General features: G+C 44.3%; 1 protein-coding gene across 2 annotated transcripts; it reads left to right on the forward strand.

The window, feature by feature from the left end:
- The first annotated feature begins 472 nt into the window (after window positions 1–472).
- BCL2L12 (BCL2 like 12) lies at window positions 473–22,034 on the forward strand. Of its 2 annotated transcripts, none has more exons than XM_035137067.3 (7): window positions 473–847; window positions 1,805–2,034; window positions 5,834–6,210; window positions 7,763–7,927; window positions 9,965–10,071; window positions 11,919–12,170; window positions 21,039–22,034. In XM_035137067.3, the coding sequence occupies exons 2-7, from the start codon at window positions 1,880–1,882 to the stop codon at window positions 21,084–21,086; spliced, it is 1,104 nt and encodes a 367-aa protein (XP_034992958.1). In that variant the 5' UTR covers window positions 473–847; window positions 1,805–1,879; the 3' UTR covers window positions 21,087–22,034. The 2 variants fall into 2 exon arrangements, with proteins under 2 accessions (XP_034992958.1, XP_034992957.2); XM_035137066.3 differs by having other exon boundaries at window positions 596–796.
- The last annotated feature ends 500 nt before the right edge of the window (window positions 22,035–22,534 follow it).

Genomic DNA, 22,534 nt, shown 5'->3' on the forward strand with positions numbered 1-22,534 from the left:
AAAAAACGGTAAAAGGGATGGGAAGTCGATAATACAAAATAAAAAAATGTATTGTTTATTGAAATTCTATGTAAAGTTTGTGGAAATTTAATAAAACTGTATCACTGCCGGTCGTTCTAAATGCCAGTGTTTCTTCGATTGAAATGGATGAGAAGTCACAATCGGCAGACAAATTACGTCATTTTCTCAAGGCCACCCAGTGATTTTTTTATTATTTTCTTTTCGTCCTTTTGGACTTCGCAGGGCATTGATATCTGGATACCCAGCCAGCTCAGCCCCATGGGTTTTATATTCTGATTTTGTTCTGTGAGCCGCTCTGAGACCGTCGGGTATAGGGTGGTATATAAATTCAATAAACAAACAAACAAACAAACATACATACATACATACATACATACATACATACATACATACATACATACATACATACATACATACATACAAACTCCTCCCCGGCCCCGCCCTCTCCTCCAAGCGCAAAGGACACCCTCCGCTTTCGCGCATTCCTTTTTTCGCGCACAATTCATTCTGTTGATTCCGGCTTCGATTTCAGAACGTTACACGTCATCGCATCGCCCAGCAGGGGTTAAATCCCATGGATTTAAATCCTCGAAGCCACGCCCCCGACAACTGTCCCGGCGGCCGCTATCGACGAAAGCGGGACCGAAACTGAATTTAAGGTGGCGAAGGCGCCTGCGCAAATCTTTCCTGCTGCAGAAGCGGCTAGGAAGTTTGCTGGAGGAGCATCAAACTTTTCTCCGGCTTTTGCCGGGCTTTCTCCCTTCTGTTCTTCCAGGTGCGGACCAAGGGAGCCTCCGGGAGAGAGACGCGACCGTGGGATTCTAAGGTAGCGGGGGAGTCTCCCATACGCAGCCCCCAATTTCTGGGGGAGATGTGATGGGGGAAAGTGATGGGAGAATTGGGATAGGCAGAGAGGGTGGGAGCACACACACAGAGTAATTCAGGCTTACTTACGAGTAGACATTTCTAGGAATGTACTGCCAGACTGGGAAAAAAAACCGGGGTATCTGGTGGTAAGGGGGCAGAGGCGGTGGGCTGGTGTTTGTGTGGGGCATAGGAGCCAATTCCTAGGGGCTGCCCCCCCCCCATTAAATATTTCAGGGGTCCGGGGCTGTGTGCGTGCCAAGTCTTGCAACCTGCCCCACCCTCGATATTTTATTCAAGTTGGCACCCCTGGTGTGTTTGGGGGCGGGGAATGGCTGGTGCTTCTATGGATTGGACAGAAATAATATTGTTGGTTTATTTTGATTCATTTCATAAAAATGATATGCCGCTTGAGTGTAAAAATCCCCAAGAAACTGGTTGAAGTTAGCAAGGGCAGAAATTGCAACCTGGCTTTAAAGAAAGTGTTAGGTGAAGGAGGAGGAAGAAGAACACCTGTTTTTGCAGGAGTAAGGTACTTTCCCACAGGATGTACCAACAACCCGAACGCTTGTTTACCCTGCTTGGCTTACTTAGCTTGAAACGTCTGGAGTTATTTTGTGCTGTGCGGCGGCATGATTTGGGTCTGGATTGTATGGGTTAAATCCGCGAGGGGCTGGCTGGTGAATAGGATCGCCTTGTGTTTGAGCAGGCAGCTGAACTGGACGGCCTCTGAAATAAATCCTGTGATTCCAGTGGGGATAGAAGAATGTGAACGAAAGGTCCTTGGTGTATATACAAAGGGCATGTGTTGGGGAGGAGGGGAGGTATGGCAATCAATAATATGAACGAAAAGGAGCAGGATAGAAGGGGTGGTGAGAAAAAGGGAGGGAAGGCTAATGCGGTGTTCTTCTTCTTCCAGGGCTGCTGGTAGGTGTGAGGGGAAACTTGTCTCCTCTCTTTGAACGCCAGCCCGTCTTTGCAGCGCTATAGACCCATGGCAGGGAGCCCGCTGCCGCCAAAAAGGCAGGTGGAAGAAGAGACCCGGAGGGTGCTGGAAGCATTCCTGCAAAGGGCGCTAAGAAATGGAGAGGCAGAGTCCCTCGGTCACGTGGGCGGGAGTTATCATGATCCCACAACTTACATGCACAGGTAAAGGAGTCTTTGGAGGAGTGATGTTGTGGTTCAGCTGGGAGGAAAAGAAATGCGGAAAATTCAGGGGCGAGTCCAGGCAGAGGTTCTGGGTTTCCTGGAAAAGGGGACAAGATCTTCTGTTGTGTCCAAGAATCAAGTAAATCAGAAACACTTTTTTTTTCTAAAAGAAGTCGCAGCCATAGCAACATGGATCACACACCCCAAGACTTAGCAATTCCCCATAGTTACTTCCCATCTCGTTTTATGCACCAACTCACTTCAGTTGAATGTTACTCCCAGCTGTCTTAAAACAAGGCTTAAAAGAAAACTCCATAGTAAACCACCATATCTTCCGGTGTCAGATTCTGATTGGGATCTGGGCTGCATTCCTGGGAGAAACAATTATACTGTATTTAATTCTCCTGGGCGGAGGAGATCTGGGAAGAAAGTTGTGGTTCTCAATCTGGGAGGTAAGAACAGGGGGAGCTAGACTAAAACATGATATATCACCTTCAAAAGCTCTTCTTTGGGTCACCTTTGAGGTAAGGCAGGTGGTGTTTTGATGTCAGGGCTGGCCCGGGACTGTTTGTTCTTTAGCAAAATGCCCTGGCCTAACCCTGGCTTCAAGACACCACTTAGCCTCAGGTATTTAATAAACATCATGCCCCACCCCAAAATACCATAGGTATGAAAAGATTTTGCAACTTTATCAAGAAAAGTCTATGGCAAATGGACTATACAATAATGACCAAACCATTTTATGTGGCTTCGCAACACTGAAATTCAGACAAAATTCAGACGCTGTGTATAATAGCACACCAATGTAGTCGGCCCCAAACCTTGATATCTTGATTATGAAGACTGTTTACAATGCAGGTGTTTCATGTTCCGGTTTACAAAATCTTCTGTGGCATTTGGCTGGAAAAGGGCTTCTCCTTGTGTGTGGGCTAAGAGAGCAAATTAATATAATATTATGCTGATGCAGACTTTCGTAGTTTTAGGCTGTTCTGCAGTACAGTGACTCTCAGCTTTCACCTTTTGTCCGAAAGATCCCATGCTGTGTATCTTTTTGACTAGAGTGGAAACATTTTTCTGTCTGAGGAAAATGGCAAGATGGTGGTGAACCCGCCCAATCCAAGTGCAGATAATAGTGGACTCGACAGTTGAAACTTACTTCATTGGTGATGGGATAGCATTCCTTTGCTGTATCTGAGGGGTAGCAGGCTAATTCAGGGACTGAGGGGCAGCTCATGTAATGCACACACTTCTCTCTTTCAACATTTAGCTCCTACTCTCTGCTCATCAAATTGTGCCGCCAGAGGTGACTGTCTCACTCTGTCTAATGGTAGGGCCAGCCTTGCTTGAAGTAGGACCTTTTCAGTGTTGGCACCCTATCCTTGAAATCCCTATGCTTAAAGAGTCCTCTCTGGTGCCAACTTTGTTCTCTTTACCAAAGGAACACATTTTTATTTGCTAGATAAAACTTCTAGATGCTGTTGATATATGTTTTTATCTTACTGCTATTTATTTTTTTGCATGGAGTGGGTGGCGGGGAAATATTATAACTGCTGCTGCTGCTGCTGCTCTTAGTGCTTAGTGTAGACTTAACTGCTTTAGTTTAGTTGATAGCTATCCTGGAAAACACATGTTGGCGAGGAAATAAATACAGTATATGAAAAAAAGAAAGTACGTACTCTGTTGTTGTTGGTGAGTCAAAGGTCCAAAGCTAGAGTCCTGGATCCACTTACCTTGGAGTAAATCCCAGTGAACAAAGTGGGATTTACTTCTGAGTAGATGTGCTTGTTGTTGTTGTTTAGTCGTGTCCGACTCTTCGTGACCCCATGGACCATAGCACGCCAGGCACTCCTGTCTTCCACTGCCTCCTGCAGTTTGGTCAAACTCATGTTCGTAGCTTCGAGAACACTGTCCAACCATCTCGTCCTCTGTCGTCCCCTTCTCCTTGTGCCCTCCATCTTTCCCAACATCAGGGTCTTTTCCAAGGATTCTTCTCTTCTCATGAGGTGGCCAAAGTATTGGAGCCTCAGCTTCACGATCTGTCCTTCCAGTGAGCACTCAGGGCTGATTTCCTTCAGAATGGATAGGTTTGATCTTCTTGCAGTCCATGGGACTCTCAAGAGTCTCTTCCAGCACCATAATTCAAAAGCATCAATTCTTCGGCGATCAGCCTTCTTTATGGTCCAGCTCTCACTTCCATACATCACTACTTGGGAAAACCATAGCTTTAACTATACGGACCTTTGTAGGCAAGGTGATGTCTCTGCTTTTTAAGATGCTGTCTAGGTTTGTCATTGCTTTTCTCCCAAGAAGCAGGCGTCTTTTAATTTCGTGACTGCTGTCACCATCTGCAGTGATCAAGGAGCCCAAGAAAGTAAAATCTCTCACTGCCTCCATTTCTTCCCCTTCTATTTGCCAGGAGGTGATGGGACCAGTGGCCATGATCTTGGTTTTTTTGATGTTGAGCTTCAGACCATATTTTGCGCTCTCCTCTTTCACCCTCATTAAAAGGTTCTTTAATTCCTCCTCACTTTCTGCCATCAAGGTTGTGTCATCTGCATATCTGAGGTTGTTGATATTTCTTCCGGCAATCTTAATTCCTGCTTGGGATTCATCTAGTCCAGCCTTTCGCATGATGAATTCTGCATATAAGTTGTGCTTAAGATACCACATTTCTCTGTATAATTTTTTAATTTGATTTTAAAAATTATAAACATACAACAAAAAATAGTTCCGAATCCAAATATTGAGATTACTCTGAATCTCCTGACTTCCCCTCATCCCTTCCATGGGTCCCAATGGTATTGTCTACAACTGCATATCAATACTTATCCAAATTTTGAATCCTTCTAAAATATCCATACTTTCCATTACTGTACTTTACAAGTGTGGTTAAAATCCAGCTAATGTTTTAACCTGCTTACATTGGCCTCGTAAATAAATTATAAACTTTTCCCATTCCTTATTAAAGTTTCTCTCTTCTTGATTTCTGAGCTTCCCAGTAAATTTTGCCATTTCGGCATAGTCCATTAACTTGGTTTGCCATTCTTCTCTGGTCAGGGTAATTTCTTCCTTCCATCTCTGGCCTAGTAGCATCCGTGCGGCTGTTGTCGCAAATATAAACAATATTTTCTGGTCCTTTGGTATCTCGGTACCTATAATTCCTAGTAAAAAAGCTTCTGGTTTTTTAACAAAATATTTTAAACATTTTTTTCATTTCATTATATATCATCTCCCATAATTTTTTTTGTTACTTTACATGTCCACCACATATGATAAAAGGTACCTTCTTTTTCCAGCAAATATTTGAACTTGTTCCGTACATTTTTGCTAACTTGACAGGTGTCAGGTGCCACCTATACATCATTTTCATCTAATTTTCTTTCAGTGAACAACATGCCATGAATTTCTGTTCTGTTTTCCACAGCCTCTCCCAACCTGCCATTTGTATACAGTGGTACCTCTGGTTGCGGACGGGATCCATTCCAGAGCTCCAGTCGGATCCTGAAGTTTTTGCAACTGGGGGTGCATGCTCTGTGCATGCGCGCGATGCAGTAGAGCACTTCTGCGCATGCGCGCACGGCGAAACCTGGAAAAATAGTTCCGGGTTTGCTGCATGCGTATCCCGAAGGATACGTAATGAGATGTGCGCGTAAGTAGAGGTACCACTGTATTATGTCCCAAGTCTTTTGCCCATTGTATCATTACAGATTTGTGTACAGTTCATCTTTTGTACACCGCTCCAAGGGCAAATGATAAATTTTAAGATGCCACATTTTCTATCGCTGTTCACTCCCTACAGCTCCCCGACAGAACATTTCCAGGACTGTCCAGCCTGGAGCTTTGTCCATGAGGAAAATAACTGCACCGATGAAAAAAAACGTAGCTTCCGCACCAGCATCAAGCGTCTACTGCAGCGGCGGCCGAGTCCACGAACCCCGCCGGACAACATGCCACCTTCTACGGGTTCCTTAAAGAGGTCCAAGGCAGGAGGGGAGGTTGGGGAAGGGGGCCGCCAGAAGCGGTCCTTCTCCCTCAAGAATATCCTGCGGAAAAAGGGATCTTCCTCGGGGGAGACGACAAGCCCCGGTGGGACTCTCCAGCGCCCCGACTCCCTGCCTGTTGTCAACTGCTACTGTCGGAAACACCCCTCTGAGCAACGGGTGCCCCAAGGGAGTGGTAAGAAAATGCCCCCTCTCTGGCCTTTATTTCTTATCTAGATTTCTTCTTGCTTCAGAGACACAGGTCCTGGCTCCATGGCCTCACCCAGTTGTAAACATTTTTAAAGGGGAGGTGCCTTGGACTTCTTGAAGGAAGGATTGCTTGGGTAAAGTAGTGCTTTCGCTTGCCAAAGTCCATACCGAGCAAAGATTTGATTCTGGGATGTCGAGCCTTCAAGTCCAGAGGTAGTCAGAACGAAGTTGCTTTCACTTTGAAGACAAAAGCTCCCTCTTTATTGCCTATTTGTGGGTAGCGCCATCAAACCTAGTGGAACTTGCTTCGAATGAGTCTTTCATGAATGGAATCTCTATCGCAGGGCTCCTAATTTCCACAGCCGATCCAGCAAGATACCGTGACATTCATGACATCAAAAATTGCAAAGAAATCAAGAGAAATTAACAGGTTCGCAGTCCTCCTATCCCTCTCCCAATAAATATCCCTGGTCAGGGCAACCCAGGCTGAGTTGGTCTCAGAACCAGGCCTGAAACCAGACTGAAATGGATTCAGATAATCAATTTTATCCAACAGCCTCTGAAGCTGAGCGGCCAACCCCCCCTTGAGCACCTTCCCTAAAAAGTGGGTAGGTAGCAGTTGTCATAATCATAATTTTATTATTTGTACCCCACCCATCTGACTGGGTTGCCCCAGTCACTCTGGGCGGTTTCTAGCATATGCAAAAACATCATTAAGCATTAAAAACTTCCCTATAGAAGGCTGCCTTCAGATGGTTTTTGTATAGTTACTTATCTCCTTGACATCTGATGGGAGGGGATTCCACAGGAAGGGTGCCACTGCCGAGAAGGCCCTGTGCCTGGTTCCCTGTAACTTCATTTCTTGCAATTAGGGAACCACCAAAAGGCCTTCGGTGCTGGACCTCAGTGTCCGGATTGAACAATGGGGGTCATACACTTCCAGGCGACGACTAATAGTAGCTACTTGGTTCTGTGGGTGATAATTGACTTGCCTTTCCTTTTCTGCCCGTTGAAGACTCCTGTGCATTTTTTTTTTAATTTTGAAAATCTTTATTAAATTTGAAATCAATATAAAACAAAACAACCATCTAAAATACAAACAAAATCAGTACATAAATATATAATCATACAATTTCAAACCAAACTTATTCCTTCTTCTCCAATGTATCATCAGCTTGTCTTATACTTCTTCCATTCTGTATTCGTATCTTCTTTTATGAGTCGACTTCCCCTTCTCTTCCATCCTGGCTATTAAATTTTTATTTTTATTTATTTATCTTCCTACTGCTTCCATTAACTTTCCTCTTGGGAATACTACAAAATGTAGTACAAAAAGAAGAAGAAGAAGAAGACTCCTGTGCAGCTCAGAAGCTTGCATATCCTTTCACCAACAGAAGTTAGCCTTGTTGCAGATAATCAGCTTTTGCTAGCATGTCACATTACTTATCCTTCGTCGCCTTGCTAACCGGTGGCTCTCTCTGCAGTGCAGAATTTGGCTTTCCTCTGCTCCTGAACAGCTTTATGTTCTTTTGTTGCAGGTGGTGAGGCTGAGGATGCTGAGTTGTATACCTTGGTAGCCCAGAAACTGGACCACTTGGTCAAACAGCAACAGCTGACCAGCCCTTTGGTGGCCAAAAGCTTGCCTTTTCCCACAGATGAAAACAACATACTTCCCACGGGCGGCACGATACCCAGCACTCCAGGTATGGGATTGCCTTCCTTGTGGTTGTAGCCCTTGCCGCCGGGTAATAGGGATTGCATTTTAATCTTTTCTTCCTTCCTGGCCAAATCCATATAAATAAAAATGTAAAGATGACCTTGTGACTAATCTATGCTCTCCGAAAGTGCTTGACCGATCGCTTTGGAAATTTGACACAACGTTGCCACACCGCACACGAGCGTTTTCATATACCCAGATTATATCGATGTCTCACCTGTGACCTTCTTTTTAAGAGAAACCTTCTTCCAAAGTTAGTTGTATTACCATCTGCTGGCTGCCAAAGCAGCCCAGGTGAGGATGTCTCAGCTGCTGCCATTGGCCACAGACTATCTGTGACATCACAATAACATGGCATTGCCCAGCCAGCACAGCTGAGAATGCTGCATCATAAATCTCAGGTCTCAGCTGCTGCCATTGGCTGAAGACTATCTGTGACATCACAAAAAAACCATGGCAACCTACTGAATATAAATGTGTGAGCGTGCAGAGGCTGCTGGGTGTGGCTGTCTGGCGGGCGGGGAGGGCAGGGGCCGAATCCTGTCCCTTCACCCGCTGGGACCCGCCGTGGGAACCGGCAAGGCCCTCCCCAAGATGTGCATGGGATATGCAAAGGGTTGGGGGGGTTGGGGTGGTGAATGTTGTCACGCGGCAGGGGGGGCAGAGAGAGGGGTGTCGTGATGGTGGGGAATGGGGGCGCTGAGTGGTGGATGCCCATGGGCTTGGGGAGGATGAATGGGTCGGGTTGGGGTGGGGGGATTTTCCACAAGGCGCGTGGGTGGGGGAGTTGCTTTCCCATTTAACAGACTGAGCTACAGCAACACGTGGCCGGGAACAGCTAGTATGTCATAAGAATTAGCACCTACAAGCATCCTCTTAGATCAGGCATCCCCAAACTTCAGCCCTCCAGATGTTTTGGACTACAATTCCCATCTTCCCTGACCACTGGTCCTGTTAGCTAGGGATCATGGGAGTTGTAGGCCAAAACCTCTGGAGGGCCGCAGTTTGGGGATGCCTGTCTTAGATTGTGCAGTGCTCCCTGTGTTAGGATGGTGCTGCAACACAGGGCGAGGGGCAGGGAAGTAAGTAACAAGGGGAATCCATCAGGGTTGATTTGATTTTAAGTCAAATCGATTTAAATCACAATTTAAATCACTGGTCAGTAAGACTTGATTGAAATCATTTTTTTACAGAAAGACTCATTCTTGCTGATATAATATTAATACTGTATTTACAACCAGATGAAGGTTTTGTTTTTGGAATAATAATTTTTCAGAGTAGTTTTCACAGTTATATCAAAAATTACTGATTTGTTTATACTATTAGAAATACAAAGACAGGTAATTATGAAATTATTGTTTATATTTGGACAACTTTTCTGCTGTTCTTTATTGGAAGGAGAAAAATAACCATCTCCTGAATAAAAAATTAAACAATTTATTTAACTAAAACAATAACGTTATAGTATATGTATCCATGTTTGTTAACTGATGTGGTTAAACGATTAGAAAAAACTTAGACACGTGTTTTAGCACACATGAAAAACTTAAGGCAAATCCTTATTTCCTGATGAATAGCCTTTGGACTATAATGTAACTTAAGTAAAAAACTATCTTTAGAAAGATTATTCCTGCATGCACACGAAAGCTCATACCAAAATAAAAACTTAGTTGGTCTTTAAGGTGCTACTGAAGGAATTTTTTTATTTTGCTTCCTCCAAAAGCATTTTATTTTAAAAATCTGATTTAAATTAAAAAAATCAATTTAAATAAAAAACATCCAATTTAATTTTTTTAAAAGATTTTATTTTATTTTTATTGTTAAAAAACCATTGATTTTTATCCACCCTGGAATCCATAGTTAAGCCCCACCACTTCAGAGAGAGGCTCCAATGAATAATGATGTTCCAAATACATTATCCAGGCCCAAAGCCATCTTCAGATCCCACTTTCCTCAGAACGATTTTGTTTTGTCACGCCCATGTTGCATCTCTGAATTGGACTGTTTTTTTTCCTGCTCACAGTTATTTCGGAGGAGCTGCCAGGAGACTTGGAGGAGAAACAGAAAGAGCAAATCCTCCGGAAACTGGTTGCCCTTCTGGAAGAGAAGGCCGGAATCATCAATAAGGAGGTATAAGCCAGGCCTGTGACAAAACTGCTGCAGTGTGGAATGTTCCTGTCTGCCGGCCCGGCCCTTTTTCAGGATATGCCGTTCTAGTCTGCTCCTTTGCCTTGCATCCCAGTTTTCTCCCTGCAACTCTAAAGAATTATTCAAAATTTTGTGGCCACTGAACCCTCATTAGGCTTTTTGGGGAACCCCCCCCCCCAGGCTTTTTCCTAATTTTTTTTGTACTTCTACAAATCTTAGGTTTTCCCCAAGCCTGCTGATATCCCCCTCTTATCAGTGGATGGCTACTGAAGGACCAGCACTTAGAGAGGAAGCTTGCTGTTAGTTTATAACAGGAATCCCCAAACTGTGGCCCTCCAGATGTTTAGGCTTACAACTCCCATGATTCCTAGCTAACAGGACCAGTGGTCAGGGAAGATGGGAATTGTAGTCCAAAACATCTGGAGGGCCAAAGTTTGGGGATGCCTGGTTTATAAGGTTCACAAGTGAAGGCCAGTGTTGTCCCTGCTCTCTACTTACCTTTTGTGTACCTTCTTCCAAGCAAACTCACCCCTTGTGTTTTCTCCCCTTCCTCTTCCCATGTTTACTTAGAGGTGTGTTTTGGGCTTACTATTAAGTTAAGTGTGCTTAAGATTGCAGCCTAAGAAACATCCTGTTGTCCTATGTAGCGCTGTGGGTTAAACCACTGAGCCTCTTGGGCTTGCTGATTGGAAGGTCGGCGGTTCGAATCCCTGCGACAGAGTGAGGTCCCATTGCTCTGTCCCAGCTTTTGCCAACCTAGCAGTTCGAAAGCACACCAGTGCAAGTAAATAAATAGGTACCGCTGCGCTCTGGCTTCCGTCACGGTGCTGTGTTGCGCCAGAAGCAGTTTAGTTATGCTGGCCACAAGACCCGGAAAGCTGTCTGTGGACAAACGCCGGGTCCCTCGCAAGGCCTGAAGCGAGATGAGCGCTGCATCCCATAGTCGCCTTCGACTGGACTTCACTGTCCAGGGGTCCTTTACCTTACCTAAGGCGAAGACATTGAAGCTGCAATCTCCTAGCCACACTTACTTGGGAATAAGCCCCACTGAACATCGTAGCCACAGACTTCTGAGTAGGCACAGATCAAATTGCTCTGCACATGCCTTTTGCATCTCTGTTTTTATACGCCCCAGTCTGCATTTGCAAAGCTCCTCTTCCTCATGTTGGTGAGCTAAACTTTTATTTACCTGTTTAGCAAAGGAGCTGTGTTGTTGCAAGGGACAATTTTGTCAATGTCCCTTCTTAGAATGTGCTACCCAGAACTGATAGCCAGCAGCATTGTCTTCTCCTGTTCCTTCTGTCTGTCATAGGCACAGCTGCCCTGACTACATTGATTCATAAGAAAACAGGGCAGGCCATGGGTGTAGCCAAAGGTGGGGTAGGGGGGCAGCTGCCCCCCCCAATCAATACAAATCAATATAAATCTGAGGTTCTGTCCCTCCTAACAAAAGCCTGCTCATCCCCAATAAAAATCCTGGCTACGCCCATGGGCCAGGCTAGTTCTTCCTTTTCCACCCAAGGGATTTGCAAAAACTGTTTGGGTCTGGAAATAGCTCATATGTCCCTCCTTGTAACTCTGTAAGGAAAACCACCTCCCACTTTATTTGGCTTTACAGTGGGTGAGCATCTCGCAAGTAGCACACGAAATTTTGAAAAGTAGCAAAAATGCAAATCGGCCCTAATGCGGGCCTGTGCACCTTATCTAAGCACCTTATCGGTGCTCAATGAATGCTTAGCAGCGTCTTTCTGATTGGAATTCGCAGCTGTCCTTCAGATGAGTCACCCAGACAACTCTTAATGGTTCTTCCCCCTTTCTGTGATTGGCAGATTGAGGCCGACCCATTGCTACGCAACACCTTATCCCGCTTGTCCTACCGCAGCTTCTCTCGCATGGCCGAGGCCTTCACCTCACGTGCCCCTCCTGGTCTCCCCAGCCCCCAGCTGGCTAAGCTGGCGCTCACCATGGAGCTCACGCGAAAAGTGGCTGGTATCAACAGCCATGCAGTGCACACCCTCATGGGCTACAGTCTCCAGTATATGGACATGTTCGTGCCCTGGCTACAGCAGCAAGGTGGCTGGGTAAGTGTCATAGCATATGTGGCTATGGATTCTACTTGGGCTGGGCTGAGCCCCAGTTGATAGTGCATTAAAAAGTAGCAAACATTTAAAAAAACAGTCCAAATGCTGCCCATGAGGCAACTTGAATCAAGACTGACATGGGGTTCTGGAAGAATGCTTGGCTATGATCTCACGATGGGTGGCAAGACGTAGCTTTCTCTCACAAAAAAGACTCACTTTGTAGCTTAGCCTTTTCCCTCTTTATCCTTCGGTTCTACATCTGTAAAATGGGACTAAGTGATCTACTGAACAGGAGTATCACAAGTGTCCAGCATAATAATTATAATTATTTATTGAATTTATATACCACCCTATACCCGGAGGTCTCAGGGCGGTTCACAGAATAAAATCAAGAAATAAAACCACAAAATCCATGAATGAATGAATTTATTAATACGGTCGCAGACCAGCATCAACACATACAATAATACAGATCAGCACAAAGCATAACAAAATGCAAAAGGCAGTGTGAAAATAACGAGGATTTAAATACAAAAATTAAAATCACTTCTTAACGGACTCCCTGTAGTTGACATTTAGGGGTTGGGTCATTATGGGATATCACTTGCTTCCTGCGATTGATTGCGGAAAAGCAAAATTTAGCTACATTTAATGTAGTCTTGGAATTCTTGTCCTCTAGCAGTAGTTTTAGACTATGATGATCAGATTCTTTCATGGACTTTTGCAAGACAGGTGTAATAAAAGTCAAACGTATATCGTCATACAAACGACAGCGTAAAAGTACATGTGAGGCAGTTTCTACTTCCATAGAGCCGCAAGGGCAGACCCGTGCAGTATATGGTTTACCCTCAAATCTGCCCTGTAGTAAGGCAGAAGGGAGAACATTGAATCTGACAAGGGTAAAAGATCGTCTGTATTTGGGGATCTGAATTTCAGACAGATAGCTTGCTGGGGCGAAACCTCTCCCATGGTCCCTTATTACAGAATATTTAGTCATTTCACTCATGTGGCATTGTAATTCTACGTCCCAGATTCGCTGGCGAATTAAAGTCCTGGCTCTCTCGTATCCTGCCGCAATTAAGATTTGCGGGGAGAGTCCCAGGCTTCTTATCTTTTCAAACAGGGAGGCTTTCCAGGTAGAGTGGTAGGAGTCTAACAATGTTAAATGTGCCAACCCGGCCGGGAAGAAGATAAGTTTTAGCCAGAAATGGATCTTTGCTATCCACAGCCGTGCATTGATGGATAATTGTCCGACTTCCAGTCGGACAGCTATATTGGCTACACAGGGGGGGATCCCCAATAGACAGCGATAAAATTTGGTTTGGAATGCCTCGACCGGCGCGAGATTTTTAAAAGTGCAAACCTGGGAACCATAGGTAAGTTGAGGGAGTATTTTTGTGACAAAGACTTGGGAGGCTGCTGGAACATATTGACCCCCTTTCCCATAGAAGAATCTTGTTAGGGCTTTGGTGGTCCTTCCTGCGTTGGCAATGGCATTTTTCATCTGATGATGCCATGAGCCCCTTTCCTGAAACATTATACCCAGATATTTATAGGTTTCCACCTGATCAATGGGTTGGCTATCAATTCTCCATTTGTGTTTCCTTCTTTTTTTTGAAAACACCATGATTTTAGATTTGCTGTAATTTATTGTAAGTTGTTCAGTTTTACAATAGTTAGCAAGGGATCTCAGGAGTTTCCTTAAACCAACGCAGGAAAAGGAAAGTAGAACTGCGTCGTCCGCATATAAGAGTACTGGAAGGGGGATACCTGCCAATTTGGGGGGGTGGGCATTTTCCATCAACATATTTTCTGCTAGAGAGTTTATGTAAAAATTAAATAAAATTGGTGCAAGGACGCACCCCTGTTTTACCCCATGGTGGGTTTGGATTTCTTTGGTTAGGTGGCCCAAACGGTCGCACCTTACCCTGACCCTGGTGTTTTCATATAACCCACGAATAAGACACAATAAGCGTTTATCAATGTTTGTGGCGCCAAGCTTTTCCCAGAGTCTGTCCCTAGGAATTAGATCAAAGGCGGATTTGAAATCTATAAAAGCTGTATAAAGGGACCCCCCTTTTCTAGAGTATTTGTCCGCCAGATGTTGGAGGATCAATGCCTGGTCTATAGTTGACCTCTTAGTTCTAAAACCAGCTTGGACTTCTGCTAGAATATGCTCTCGTTCCATCCACTCCACTAATTTAACACGTAGATGGGCGGCATACAGTTTACTGATAATACTTAGTAAACTGATTGGTCTGTAATTTGCAGGCTCGGTTCTGTTCCCTTTCTTGAATATTGGAATGATAATTGCTAAACCCCAGTCCTCGGGGATAAGAGCCGCTTCATTTATGCTGGTAAACACGGCAGCTAGCACAGGGGCCCACCATTCAACATTTGCCTTAAGTATTTCTGGTGTGATATTGTCCGCACCCGGAGCTTTCCCAGATTTAAGAGAATGGATAAGGCTAGTAATTTCATTGATGGTTACAGGGGGCCATTCAGTGCCGGTATCAATCGGGGCAAGATGGAGGGCCGGGGCCAACTGGTTTGAAGAGTATAGTGAGTGGAAGTGTGCCTCCCATACTCCAGCGGGGATAGAGTATTCGATTTCAGTCGGGGAGTCTTTCCAGTTTTTTGCAATTATCTTCCAGAATGTGGCAGAATCTTTCCTTTTTGAGGCCTCTATTAGGCACAGCCACTCCTCCCTTTGAGCCTGGAGCTTTTTCTTATTGATCAGAGCTTTGTAGCTACGTTTTAACTCAAACCAATCTGACGGGAGCGCAGACAAGTCTGCTGATCTGTAGTTCCTGTATTTAGCCAGCAGGAGACGTTTCATAGTAATACATTCTTGGTCAAACCAGGGTTTGGATTTATTGCAGGGCAGAGATTGGCATGGCGTTTTCTTTTCGTGGGTCAGATATGGTTGTAGGGACAAAATTAGATCGCGAAACATGTCTAATCTGTCCCCTGGAGATGGAGAATTAACAAGGTTATCTTTCCTAACAAGAAATGCATCCGAGTGAAGTTTTTCCGCTATCTCATCACTTAGTTTGGTAGACCATTTGATACGCGAGTATCTTAGCTCCATATTTGCGGAATTTGGGGCAGCAGGTTTTTCAGGACAGAATAAATCTTCACTCACGTCCAAAAATAAGCAGAGTGGTAAATGGTCACTGTCGACCCTCTCCACCACTTTACATTCTCGGGCTCTATTCAGAAGGTTGAATGACACCAAGACATAGTCGATGGTGGAAGCTCCTGCATTCGATATGAAGGTAAATTCCCCACCGCGATCACTATTGACACGCCCATTTAATATAATCAAATCCAATTTGTTGGAGAAGCGTAATAGGCATAGCCCTGCGTAATTGCAGCTCTTGTCTTTTGAGAGCCTGGGGGGGATAAGATGGAGTTTTTCAGGAGAGGGAGGTTGATCGTGAAATTTGGCATATAATGCTTCGTCTGATTGACCAATTCTGGCATTTAGATCCCCAGCCAACAGCACTGCCGCTGCAGGGGTTTGGTTCATTAGCCCATCAACATATGATTCTAGGCTGAGCCAGATGTTTTTGATAAGCTGCTTGTTTCTTTGGGGGGGCACATATATATTGATCAACAAGAGGGTGCAATATCTGCATTTCATTATTAGCGCCATGGCCACGCTGTTCAATGACTCCAGTTTGGTAAAGGATGCTCTCAGCCTTGTGGATATTAGAATGCCTAGCCCACCCTTAGCTCGCCCCCCCTTGTTACTTGGAGAGCCTGCGAGTGAAAATGTAGCAAAGCCATTTACATCTAAATCCCCAATTAGCCATGTCTCTTGCAAGAAGACTATGTCATAATCTTGAATGAAATTAACAAATGATTGGTTAGTCGCCTTATTATGCCAGCCAGCGATGTTCCATGATAGAAATTTGAGGTCGGCTTTACTACGGACGGGTCTTTGTCAATTTTTAGCTAGGGTATTTTTAGGGATTGTCATTTTTTGTAACGGTCGTTCATCATCTTTGTGTAACTGGCAGTCCAGACACTCTATGATCTCCGTAGATGGATGCAGTGTACTCACATTTGTGGACACTGGGCCTTTGCTATACATAGCTTCCTTCTGCAGATATTCTATTGGGGCCTGAGTTTGGCCTATTTCCGATTCATCTAGGTATCTCATTTTAACCCAAAAGTCTGAGGCGGTCACCTCACAGGTATTTTTCGGTAAGGGGGAGACTGGGGTAGTCTCCTTGGAGGGTGAAGCACTCTTTCTTGGCATGAGGTTAATCTCAGCTTTAGTTTGTAGAGAACGTATTTGAGGGGCCGCTAGATTTGAATCTTTTATAGGGTTCAATTTGGGAGAGGTCGTGGTCTTTTTTTGGTCCCCCTTAATAATTCCATTTTCTGTACTCCTCCCAGACAGCTTATCTCTTAGTTTATCTAGTCTTCTCAAAATATCAGTTTGTATTGATGATGGGAATGTCCAGAATTGGCTAATTAGGGTTTTTTCTTCCATAGAGAAGAAATCCTCATCTTGACTCATAAGGCATTGTGAGTTTTGATATTCAGTCCAGGCTTTTGAGGGTTGTTTCTCCTTTCTACGATTTGCCTGTTTAGCTCTCACTAGGGGGATCAGAGGTGCCTTGTTTTCAAAAAACCTAAGTATTGTTATCCGCGCCTTTGAGAATGCAGATCTTGAGCTGTAAATGAACTTGGCCAGGTCTTGGTTTCTAAAGGTGATCAATGCCCTCACTGTGTAACCATCATAATGTAGATATTCCACCGAGGTGATATCATTAGGTTTAACGGATCCTGGCAGAATGTCATTTAAGATAGCCAGAGTGTTCATTATTCGATAATTCTCTGTAAGGAAGCCTTTTGGTTTCGGGAAGTTCGTAAGTACCAGCTTTTGCGGATTTAAGATCAGATTCCAGCCTCTTTTCTGGGTAGAGACTTGCAAGGTTTGAGGAGAGATATCATCTCCGCAAAACACCTCATCTTCCCCACTGCTCGAATTACTAAATGCTTTGTTGCCTTTATAGATAGGGGCCTCTGCTTCCCCAGCATCAGGTTTAATGAATGGTTTGTTATCTGGGGTCTGGCTTGATATTCCTGTCTTCACACTTGGTTCTGAGCTCAGCCTTGGCAAGTCCTCCTTGGCCGAGTGCTGTATGACTATCTTTGTTTCTCCCTTTTTGCTCTTCTTTTTGCTGCCCCGTGAAGCTGATTTATTTGGGGCTGAGGGGAGAAGTTTAAACAGTTTCTGCCAGTATATATTTCGATTTCTACGGGTGGATTTGGCTTTCCTTGTTGTTTTAATATTTTTACTTTTCTTCACTTTCCCCTTTGAGCTATGTCTCTGCAAGTTCTTATTTATTATTGGGTTATTTGTCCCCACTGACTCAGCTATTTTGTGCTCTTCAGGCGTGTCATTTAATTTTATCTCTTTTGAATGAAGGGTAAAATTTTCTGTTAGGGTCAGCAGTAGGCCGTTTGTTATTGCTAGGTAGTTCTTTATGTTGGCTAAATCTGTACTTATTACAAGGAGATGGTCCAAAGGGAAGCTAGCACTCAGTTCTGTTTGTGAGTGTTTGGAAATAAGTATCTCTAACAGTTCTTCCGTGGGCTGCTGTTCCTTAGTGATAAAAATATTTCCCTCCTGAGATTCCTCAGCTAAAGCAAGTTCTTGCGCTAGGCTGCACGGGGGCTTAATATTTCCAATGTCTTGGTAAGTCTCTTTAGAATAAGTTGACCAATCAAGTACTGTGAGGGAGGGGGGGATGACTTCATCAGGGATTAACTTTTCTTGTGTGCTCTTGCACTCCTCCATCTTAGGGAAATAATTTATAATTTTACTTTGCCTTTTACCAGAGCTCAGAGGGCTGGTTGCCAAATCTGGCAGAATGCCCAACTCCTTATATGTCCTTCTGGTAAAAACCATGGTGAGAAATTTCTTGTGAAAATATCTTGCAGGTGTATCTGCCTTCAACTCTCTACAGCTGCCCCCAAAGTGTTTATCAGCAGGTTCAATATATTTATTTGTTTTAGATTCTCTACTTTTAAATTAAATCAAATCATGGGATTTGGCCTGAGGCCTATGACTTTTACCTCAGTCTTGCAACCCGCACTGCTTAACAAATATTGAGAACCTTGGTAGAGTATAATAGTAGCACAATACTGCCAAAGCAAGACCGTAATAAACAATTAAAAACTATTAAAATTTAAGTTGCCTTATTTAGGCAATTATGGGTACAACTGTATAAAAATAGTAGTGAAATTTGGCTATAGGGCATGAACAGCTATAGTAACCTTCTAACTCGCACCCAAACTCAGTCTTTGACAATCATCACCCCTGCCCTAGGACTTTAAATCAATTTGGATATACTATAATGGGGCTAGGGTAAAGCCCCTACTAATAGTCCCCCAAAGGTTTATAAGCTAAAGTTGGAAGGAGTTTCACTGAAGGAAGGACATACAAGAGCCCCAGAAGGGAAACAATCTGTAGGCTTGTTCACTGGTTCCTTCCGTAAACAGACTTTCAGGGGCCTGCCACGTGAGCCAGGACACAATACGATAGCTTGTTGGGGATTTGTTCCCAAGCCACCAGAAGTTCTTATCCAATTCACTATTTATAATTATTATATAATTATATAATTAAATTAAATTGATTTTGTCTTCTTGTAAAACCCAGGATACCTTCGCCAGAAATATCACTAAAAAGTTTAAATGCTGGTCTCCTCACAACCGTTTGTTAAAGTAAAAAGTCTTTCAAGCTACTTGACTAATTCCTTCCTCTTCGGCTGCAAAGCGAAAAGCTGCCTCCAGCTAGTTCTCACTGCTTCTCAGCATTTGCTGGGCAAGGACTATCAGCCTCAGGAGGGAGGAGGGAAGGCAGGGGGCCTCCGTTCAGTTAGCTGGTCTCGTCAAGGCAGTTTGTTGCAATTTTGTTCGTAATGCAGAGTACTGCCTTCAGACAGTTCACACCGCACAGCCGCGCCGCACTCACTAGATATGGAACGGGAGGCTAGCATCAGGGGGGTGATGGTGAGCGACGGCTCAGGTCAGGTCCAAGAGCCTGCCGGATTCCTCTGTCTTTCTCTACGTTCAGCAAGCCCTCTCCGACCAGCCCTTCCCTCTGGAAGCCCTGGTGAGCTGGAGCTGGGTGCCTATGGATCAGGGCTCATCTCTTAATTGCACAAACGTGTCTCCTCTTACCCCTTCTTCAGGCACCGTTGGCCAGCTTTGTAGTTTGCAGTCCTGCTCCAATCCGACAATGGCGTTTCTCCCCTCTCCCCTCTCTGGCAGCTTTGACCAGGGCTGATACGGAGATATGAGCAGGCAGGAGTGGGCTGAAGCAGGCTGAAGCAGAGCCAAAGCTCACAGAGCAGGCAGGAGTTCTAAAAGTTCTAAAGGTGCTTCAGAGTCTTTAAAATGCTTTAAAATGCTTTCCGTTTGATAAAATTGGCATCCAGGGGGCAATTAAGATAAAATTAAGATAAAAGTTTAAAAGAAGGTAAAAGAAAATAAAAGGGATCAGAGGAGCACCGATAAGCGTGTCCTACCTCTCCGCCATCTTGGATCCTGTTCAAAAATCCATAATCAAAATAAAAACAACAACCCACTAACACCCCCCCCCCCAATTTTAAAGGGTATAGGATGTCAATCTGATCCACCAAAGGCCTGGTTAAAAAGGAACACTTTTACCTGGCACCTAAATGTGTATCATAAAGGCGCCAGGTAAACTTTCCTAGGGAGAGCATTCCACAGACAGGGAGCCACTGCAGAGAAGGCTGGTTCTCTTGTTGCCATCCTCTGGACCTCTGGAGGAGGAGGCACACGAAGGAGGGCCTCAGAAGATGATCTCAGGGTTTGAGAGCCTGCAAAGCACAATGGCCTGAGTGCGAGTTGAACCCCCACTTACCTGGAAATAAGCCCCACTGAACTGAACAGGAATTACTTCTAAGTAGACATGGTTAGCATTGTGACTGTTCGTCGATCCAGCTGCAAGTAAGATCAGTTACAGTACTTTGGATAGCTCCAACAGGCAACCTCTTCCAACAAAGCCTGGAGCATAACCAAGGCTTTCAATTCCTCTAGATCAGGTGCTCTTGCAATGTTCTGAACTACAGTTCCCATCAACCCCAGCAAGCATGGCCAGAATTGATGGGAGTTGTAGCTCAGCAACATCTAGGAGAGCCAATGGCTGCCTGTTTCTCCTTGGCTTTGCCCCCCAATTGGAGAGCCTTAAATCTGTAGTCATTTGGCCTGGAACCTATAGCTCTGTTGCCTCTCAGTCAGCTTTTGCCTTATACACTGCCTGTGCTGGAGGGCAGGTACTAAGGGACACTATATAAAAGGGTCCAGTTCTGGCTCAGGGGTGCTGTCTCTGGGGGTCCCAGTTTGGAGGTGTGAGGTGCTCCTGGCTGAGAAGTGTGATGGTTAGGTCTGGGCCATATGGTGATAGACCGTTGAACACCGGTTTTAAATCCACATCTTGATCACCGGTTCGAAATTTTTGCCCAGGTGATGAACTGCTTGAGGCCAGAGGAGTGTTTGTCCATTGCTCTGCCGGCTCAGCTCTTGCCTGCCTCCTCCAGGCGACAGCAAGCTATAGAGCAGCCGCAGACTGGGAAATTCCCTCTGGTCACGATGCGGCTTGCTCAGCTGAGGCACAGAAAGGCTGAGGCCAGGTGATGTGGGAGGAAGCAGCAGCTGAGATGCATTCCAGACATTGCAATATATTAGGATATCACCTATTTATTTAGCTACTGATATATCATGATGCTGAAAACCAGATATCACACAGCCCTAGTAAAAAGATGCAAAATGCATTATAGGTGCTGTGGAAACAACTGATAATTTTTCTTTCTTTCTCTGTAGCAAAGCATTGTGGCCCAGGAAGAGATATTTGATCTGCAGCTTGACTAGCCATTCTCCAGTACTGTGAGCCAATGCCACTGCTCTTAAAACTGTGATGAAGGAGAGAATATGCTCTTGAGACTTGCCTGGGCAAAGCTGACTAAATGGGTGGGTTTGTTTTTTTTCAAAGTCTCCCAGGAAAGTCCCATCTTCTCTCTCCGGCAAGGTAAATGCCACTCAAGGAAAGTTATGTCCTTGCAGCAATGATCAGAAGGTGACTTTTCAGCTAGCCCGGGGATCTAGAAATCTACACTAATAAATCCCAAACTTCTGGGCTTGGAATAAATGGCAGAAATTGATTTTATTTTTATTTTTTGTGTTAATTGTTGCTGATCTGTTCCTGCGGGATTTGGAGTCCTGTTTTTAAAACTTGGCAAAGGAAAATAAGAGTCAGAGAAAAGTAAGTTGAAAAGTAAGTGGTAGGGAACACAGGCTATAATGCATTGGAGGTGAGGTTGGTGGAGATTCAAGGGTGGGGCCTTATCATTGGTGACTCCTTATCTTTGAAATTGCTTTCTAATGGAAGTTTACCTGGTTCTGACTCTTATCTTTTCAGCACCAGGTGAAAGCATTTTTTTTAAAAAGAAGGCTATTTAAATACTGTTTTTGTTCTGGTTTTGATATTTAATGTTACTGTTCTGCCATTTTGTAATTATTTATTGTATTGGGGGGAGGATTGCTTGTTTTTTTAATTTTCTTGATTTGTGAGCTCCTCTGGGGGTTGAAGAGTAGGATATACAAAACTAATAAATCCTACCGTATGCAAAAGTTTCTTGCAGATCAGTTCATATGAAAACTCAATGGCATCATCTTCCAAGACTGAGTTGCAAGGCTCTGAGAATAATGTAACCCTCAAACTCAGGGATTTGAGTATGTTTACATGGAGTACCAGTAGCTTAACAAGTATTTCAATGACTGAGAAACTCTATTTTTTTAAATAAAACTTTTCAATGAAAATACATATTTCAATATCAATTACTTTTGGTTGGTGTCTGCGTGTTCCCTTTTGTCCCGTCAACCTTCTGCCATACCCATCTCTTTAAATAATCTGTTGCAGGTAGCATCCTGAATATGAACATCTACTGAGGGGGTGTCTCCCCCCCCACTACTCCTGCAGCAAAACCCTTCATGGAAGCCCCTGCCTGCGTAACTCTGGCAGCGATCCTATACCCACTAATTCACTAGGATTTCCGAGTAAATATGTAAATTTGAGCTATCAAAAAGGGACCACGTATAGCTTGTCTGTTTATTACATTTTACATGCCACCTTTCACTCAAGGAGCTCAAAGTGACCTACATCCTTTCCCCCCTCCCAATATTATCATCACATCAACCCTGTGAGGTTTGACTGAGGCAGTTGGGGACTGGCCCAAGGTCACCCAGTGAAGTTCATGTCCGAGAGGGGATTTGAACCCTACTCTCCCATATCACTCACTACACAATACTGTTTATGTTGA

This window comes from Zootoca vivipara, chromosome 12, assembly GCF_965207765.1.
Source record: "Zootoca vivipara chromosome 12, rZooViv2.hap1.1, whole genome shotgun sequence".
NCBI lineage: Eukaryota > Metazoa > Chordata > Lepidosauria > Squamata > Lacertidae > Zootoca > Zootoca vivipara.